At 47.5% G+C, this 6,523-nt stretch overlaps 1 protein-coding gene across 2 annotated transcripts; it reads right to left on the bottom strand.

The window, feature by feature from the left end:
* Positions 1-842: 842 nt before the first annotated feature.
* On the bottom strand, positions 843-2,374 carry LOC308611660 (casein kinase I-like). 2 transcript variants are annotated; one of them, XM_081260365.1, is made up of 2 exons: positions 1,035-2,374; positions 843-998 (listed from the first exon to the last, which is right to left on the bottom strand). In XM_081260365.1, exons 1-2 carry the CDS (start codon positions 2,002-2,004, stop codon positions 991-993), a joined length of 978 nt encoding a protein of 325 aa, XP_081116491.1. In that variant the 5' UTR covers positions 2,005-2,374; the 3' UTR covers positions 843-990. The 2 variants fall into 2 exon arrangements, with proteins under 2 accessions (XP_081116491.1, XP_081116490.1); XM_081260364.1 differs by having other exon boundaries at positions 845-2,373.
* Between the last annotated feature and the right edge of the window lie 4,149 nt (positions 2,375-6,523).

The following is a 6,523-nucleotide window of genomic DNA, read 5'->3' as shown; positions in this document are numbered from 1 at the left end:
GGGTGACCTTTGTATTTCCCTTTTTAATTTATATTATAGCCGATTACTCTTTCATTGTCTGTGCTTTCTAGGGGGGATGGAAGTAGTGACAAAGACAATAAAAAACAACAACAACAAGAAGCTCTGGTTTAATAAAATAACTAACATTTGGGTAGTATATAAGAGTTTTCAATTATTTTCTCAAATAATTTACTGAGAGCTACATAATACATGAATTATGAATTAATAGAGGAACAGAGATTTTGAGTTAGAAGATTTACCTTCAAGTCTCAGCTCTTTTACCAGTTGTACAAATTGAGGGAAGAACTTCATCTTTTCCATGTCTTTTCCAATGGGTAACACAGGTATGATGTTATTTCATTTACCCTACCCACAAATGTTCTGAAAATCAAAACGAAAAAATGAAGTTAGAAATGCCTCAGACACTTAATTGCCACACAAAAACCTGCACACAAGTGTTAGCTGTTACTATAGCTGTTACTATTTATATGTGGGATTCTTAACTTATTTGAGGTCATGGGAATCTGATGAAAGCCATAGATCAATCCTTTCCCCCTAAAAGATGCACAATATGTACAGTAAACACACACACACACACACACACACACAGAGTGAAGGTATTAGGGGACTCATGGACTCTCCACTGCTCATTGGTCCTACGTTTACCTTCTTGGGCCCCTGCCGTAAATCAGCCGGCTGCTTCTATTTCTCCACAGTCTTTGAGCGCTCCAAAGATAGGGATCCAATTCCCTTTGTGATTCTCTTTTTCTAGAGGAGCATTCCACATTTCGTTTTTTTGTTTTTTGTTTTTTGTTTTTTTTTTGCTGCCCAGAGCCAGTTTATTATACTGAAATTAAGTTCTTTACACCAGGTAAATGGTTGTCCACAACCACTGGCTAGTGTACATAATGAACTAAAATTTCTAGATTTGGGGAGAAACAAATGCTGCTCCGATCACCTGCTCTGCTTCTTCTGTTCCTTGATTCATGCTTAGAAACCTTTCATGTTACTCTTGGTTTTGTCAGTTTGCTTGCCTGTGGGGGTTTGGGCCTGCTGACCCTGCCCACTTGAAGAGGCTGCCTGCTGTGCTGCTTTCTGCTTTAACATTGTCCAATCAAATGTGTAGTCATATTGGTGATTCAGAGTCCTGAAAAGAATGCGGAATAGCTGCCTCAGGTACATGTAATCCGGGGCTTCCTCAAAGCACAGCCCACGGCAATAGTTTAAGTACGTGGCAAATTCTGCAGGAAATCCCTTACATAAAACTTCAACAGGTGTGGACATCTTCTTTTCGCTAATTTTTTCATACTTTTGCTTCTTTGTTGCAGACTTTAGTCCTTGCCATGGCAGGCTGGTTCTATTAAAATACATCAAAACATATCCTAATGATTCCATGTCATCTTGGCGACTCTGTTCAATACCAAGATGTGCATTGATGCTAGCATATCGGGCAGTGCCAGTGAGATTTTTATCTTCTCTGTATGGTATGTGTTGCCTTGTCCTGTTGTCTCTGTACTTTTTGGCCAAACCAAAATCAATAAGGAATAACTTATTACAGTGACGCCCAATACCCATTAAGAAGTTATCTGGTTTAATGTCTCTGTGTATAAAATTCTTTGTATGCACATATTCAATTCTACTGATCATCTGGTCAGCTAACATAAGGACAGTTTTCACTGTAAACCTTCTTGAACAGAAATTGAAGAGGTCTTCGAGGCTGGGTCCAAGAAGATCCATGACTAGCACATTGTAGTCTTTTTCCTGACCATACCACCGTATGTGGGGGATGCCAACCCCACCTTGAAGAATCTTATACAGTTTGCTCTCGTACAGCAACTGGGGATGCCTGGCCTTCTGAGATTCTAGCTTCACTGCCACTTCCTCGCCGTTGGTGATGTTGATCGCCAGATAAATGTCACCGAAGGAGCCAGACCCGATCTTCCGTACCAGTTTATATTTCCCTCCGACAATGAATTCGGCCTTGGAGCCGCTGCTGCTCGCCATCCTGAGAGACGAAGATGGAGGCTGGGGCTAAGCCCCGACACCTCTAAGGGGAGAACGGGAGATCTCTAGGGCTCGTCCACGGAGCAAGGCTCCGGAGGGCGGCAGGAAGCAGAAAACGCTGGCTCTTTTCTTGGCGTTACAGGGCCCAGAGTCGGCCAAGGAGAACCTAATCACCGCTGCTGTCAGGTTTCTTTCTGCCAGGCCGCAGACTGTTGAGGGGGTTCTCACGGTAACCAGGCTGGGCCACTTGCTTCTGGCGGCCGCCGCTGCCTCACTTTCGCGGCGACGTCGCGGGCTGGAAAAGGAGAGAGGTGAGTTAGGGCGGCGATACCGCTGCCACCACTGCCGGCGGCTCCCGCCCGGAGGAACCCCTGTCACTCCGCCGACGCCGCCATCTTGTTACTCCTGCTCCAGCCAGCACAAAATGCCCCCAGCGCTCCGGAGCCGCTTCTTCACGGCGCAGAGCGCTCTCTCCAGATTTCTTCAACTCATCGTTGGGGACTGTTTGTGTCCCCCACCCAAGCCATTCGTTCCCCTGTGGATGTGCTCTGATTCACTTTGCATTTCTCCCAGCGTGGGATCCGGAACTGGGTAGTCTTAGAGTCTCCCTAATTGTTCCTGATCTCTCTGACAACTGATATTTTTTCTAGTCTCATTTTGCCTCAGGTGTCCTGCCTCCAGGGGACTTTACTCATTTTCTGGCATCTGGGATATAAAGTTAGGCTCTAGTTATACCACCGCTAACTTCACACACACACTGCATGGCACACCCTACAAACACACAACGGGAAAAGAATTCTGAATATGTGAACACACATCTTGAAGCTTCTTGACTTGCTTTCTCTGGATATCAGTGAACTGGAGACATCTACGTTGGTCTCCTCCTGCCTTTTAAACTTTCCTTGTCACCCCCGTTCCTCTTCCTAAACCCCTAACCCCTGCCAGCATGCCTGCTCTCCAGACCTTCAGTGCAGCTTACATTGACCTGAAGAAAGAAGAACAGCTAATTACTTAGTCTTTCAATAGGTCAGAAATTTTGTGTACGTTATCTCATTCAAGTAAACCCACGCAAAAAGCCCATGAAGTAGGGCTTTTAAAGGAAACTGAAGCTCAGAGATGTTAAGTAACTTGTCCAAGGCTTCACAGCTAATAACTGGAATTCAACCTCTATCTGGTAACTCTAGGTTTGCACGCTCTTCCTCGTTGTGCACGGATTCCTTTTCCTATGTAATAGCATTTACTAGTGGCCTGACATGTGGCCCCTTCCCTGAAACTCTACACTTATCAGTGGGCTTTGGAAGTTTACAGCGTTTATAAGATTTAAAGGGATTTCAGTCACTGGGCACTGGGGAAATTCTTGCAGGTGAAGGATCGATCTTCACAATGCTGCCACACAGGTGTTTCCTCCCCCACCAGCCTTGTGGCTCACAGACTAGGTGGGAGCAGGCTACAGCCCCTCTTCCTTTTCTTTCCACCTCAGGGGGAAACGGGTTAACCCCCTTATGGAAAATAAAGTCAGCCTTCCTTGCAAGGGTCCCTGAGCTGGATTTCTGATAGTCCAGGAAGCCATTTAAATAAGAACCTCGGTGTTGAAAACCTGCCAGGTAGGCATCCTTCCAGCTTTCTGTGGCTAACCAGCGGCCCCTAGTGGCCAGTGGCTCCAAGTGCGGTGAGCGGGGAGCTTTGGCTGTTTCTGCGCTCACCTCTGGCTCTGCCCTGCTCCGTTTTCAAACACTGGATTAATGCCCCAATCAACATATTTTGCAGTATTGGGACAGCCAAATGGTGGAGTCTAAAACTCTGGGCAAAGAGGGCATGACGATGGGTGATCTTACCTGTAAAATCAGGAACCAGGCTGTCCCTAAAATCTTTCTCTTTTGAATATTCCAGACCACAAACCTAGCAGGTAGACAATACTGTTATCCGCGTTTAGCTGCTGGGTAAACGCAGGGCAGAGAGTTGAAGTAGCCAGGGACACACTGGTTAGTGGGAAAGAACAGTCAGGTTTCTGTGAGCACAGATTCTCAATTTGCAAGGCAGGCCTAAGGCAGCGTGTGTGTGTGTGTGTGTGTTGTGTTGGCATGACTGTGGTCTGGTTTTGGGAATACTACCGACAGCTGGCATTTAAGAATTCATCCTGAGGCAGGCAAGTGGTAAATGCTCTTATGTGGAATACCCCCTTCATTCTTCCCAGCTGCCCTGTGGGATACACATCTCCAATGTACAAATGGGAATGTGGCTTCTCGGCAGGGCCCAAACTGCCAGAGGTCATAGAGATTAAAGGAGGAGCCGGGAATTAGGACCCAGCTTGTTCAACCCCAAAGCAATGGCTTGAATTTACCTTCGTGTATTGCATGAGAGTTCTCCTTGTAGCCAATCTAGGTTGTTGGTCCTTAGTACTCATTCACCTGCCATATTTCCCCCACTCCCTCCTGCTTGGCTTGGTGCTAATGAGAGTTTCGGCTGGTAAGAGCCCAGGGGACTGTGGATGTCTATTCGTCAGTTTCTCTCCGAACATAGACTTTGTATTTGGGAGGAAGTCCACTCCTCTATGTGTGTCTGATGCTCTCAGCCATCCTCTCTGATGCTAGTGGGTGGTGGGCGGGATGGGACTCGGTCATTTCCTGGAGTCCTGGAGGGTTTCCATTGGGGAGGCACATGGAGACAGTATAACATGGTGGTCATGAGGCAGGCTTTGGAGTCCTGAGACACTGAACAGCTACTAAACCATTTAAGACTCGGTTTCCTCGTCCACTAAATGGACACAATAGTGCCTATCTCATAGGGCCATTGCAGGAATGAAATAAGACACATACATATGATATTCTTAATACAGCACCTGTCACAGGGTAAGTCTCCCTACTGTGTTCATGAGCAAAGGAACACATGGTAACATGATCTGTTTCCTTGGGAAGGGTGCCAACAGCGTCACTAACCATCAAGAGATCTGGCCCCTTGTTAGGTGTTAGCCGGTGAGGTTAAGTGGTTTCCCTTGCAACATAAAGCAATTGACTTAGGGTTGTAGCAAGAACAATGTGCTGGTGGAAGACAGCCGATGCCAAGGAGTCCCCCTCCCACAGGGATAAAATGGTTGGCAGGAGACAAACGATGACAAAGCCTTTATTGGGAACCATGATACCCAAATTCCTTGGCAGGAGAGTAGTGAGTCTTGGGAGCAACAGGGGATATAGCCACGGAAGGATTAATTGGCCTCAAAAGGAACTGCTGGGGCTTCCCTGGTTGAGCAGTGGTTAAGAATCCGCCTGCCAATGCGGGGGACACGGGTTCGAGCCCTGGTCCAGGAAGATCCCACATGCCACAGAGCAACTAAGAGCACGCTCCACAACAACTGAGCCTGCGCTCTAGAGCCCATGTGCCACAACTACTGAGCCTGTGTGCCACAACTACTGAAGCGCACACACCTAGAGCCCGTACTCTGCAACAAGAGAAGCCACTGCAATGAGAAGCCCGCACAGGGCAGCAAAGACCCAAGGCAGCCAAAAATAAATAAATTAAATTAAATTAAAAAAAAGGAATTGCTGTGACTTAATAGCTTTATTGAATCCATGGTGTTTAGCCCAGTGATTCCTGTTTGCTTTCATTCAGGGCTATGCAGGAGCGATACCATTGCTTTGCCTGGTCATATGGATTAGCCAAGGTCCCTCCTGCTGTGGCCTTGTGTTTGTTCTTCTTCACATATGTCACCGTTCCCTCCATGTCCCCTGCTTTTTTTTTTTTCTTTTTTGCGGTACGCGGGCCTCTCACTGTTGTGGCCTCTCCCGTTGCGGAGCATAGGCTCCGGACGCGCAGGCTCAGCGGCCATGGCTCACGGGCCCAGCCGCTTCACGGCATGTGGGGTCCTCCTGGACCGGGGCACGAAACCGTGTCCCCTGCATCAGCAAGCGGACTCCCAACCACTGCGCCACCAGGAAAACCCGAAGCTGAGCTCTTGAAGTGGAGTGACCCTTCAGAGAGGGTCTGTGTTGGGCTACAATGGCCTGACCTTCACACTCCACATCAATCATTTCTTGCCGTGCACCTCGGGTGAGGAACCCAGGCAATTTCCAAACTCACTGCCAGCTGAAGGCTTTCTGTGGGAAGCACCCCCAGCAGCTGGGGCCACAAGTCCTTCGTTGAAGAAATGCCCACCCCACGTGGATATTTCAAATGGAACGGTGCCTTTCAAAACATACCCTCAAATCTCCTCATTATATAGATCCTGTGGCCAAAAATAGGAAGTAACATAAAGTCCTATATTAACAACCCCCCAGCCAAATACTTCTTTTCACAGAAACCACAGTGCCCTCCACAAAGTGCACATTTGATCAGGCCACTCCCCTATTGAAAACATATCATGGCTTTGCATCACTCCAAGGTCAGAAATCAAAATCCTTTAAATGGACCTCAAAACCTTGCATGGTGTGGCCCCTGCTGTGTTCCCCAGCATCACATCACGCTTGCTCTGCCAGCCATGACACTGCCTTCAATATGCCTCCCACCATAGCACGTCTTTCTTCTG

Source organism: Mesoplodon bidens (genome assembly GCF_964165515.1).
Source record: "Mesoplodon bidens genome assembly, contig: HAP1_SCAFFOLD_863, whole genome shotgun sequence".
In the NCBI taxonomy this organism is placed as follows: Eukaryota; Metazoa; Chordata; class Mammalia; order Artiodactyla; family Ziphiidae; genus Mesoplodon; species Mesoplodon bidens.
This window is presented reverse-complemented; position numbering and strand designations above follow the sequence as displayed.

Bases quoted from the DNA above. Each gene is read 5' to 3' on its own strand.
- LOC308611660 (XM_081260364.1), bottom strand. From the start codon at position 2,004: ATGGCGAGCAGCAGCGGCTCCAAGGCCGAATTCATTGTCGGAGGGAAA.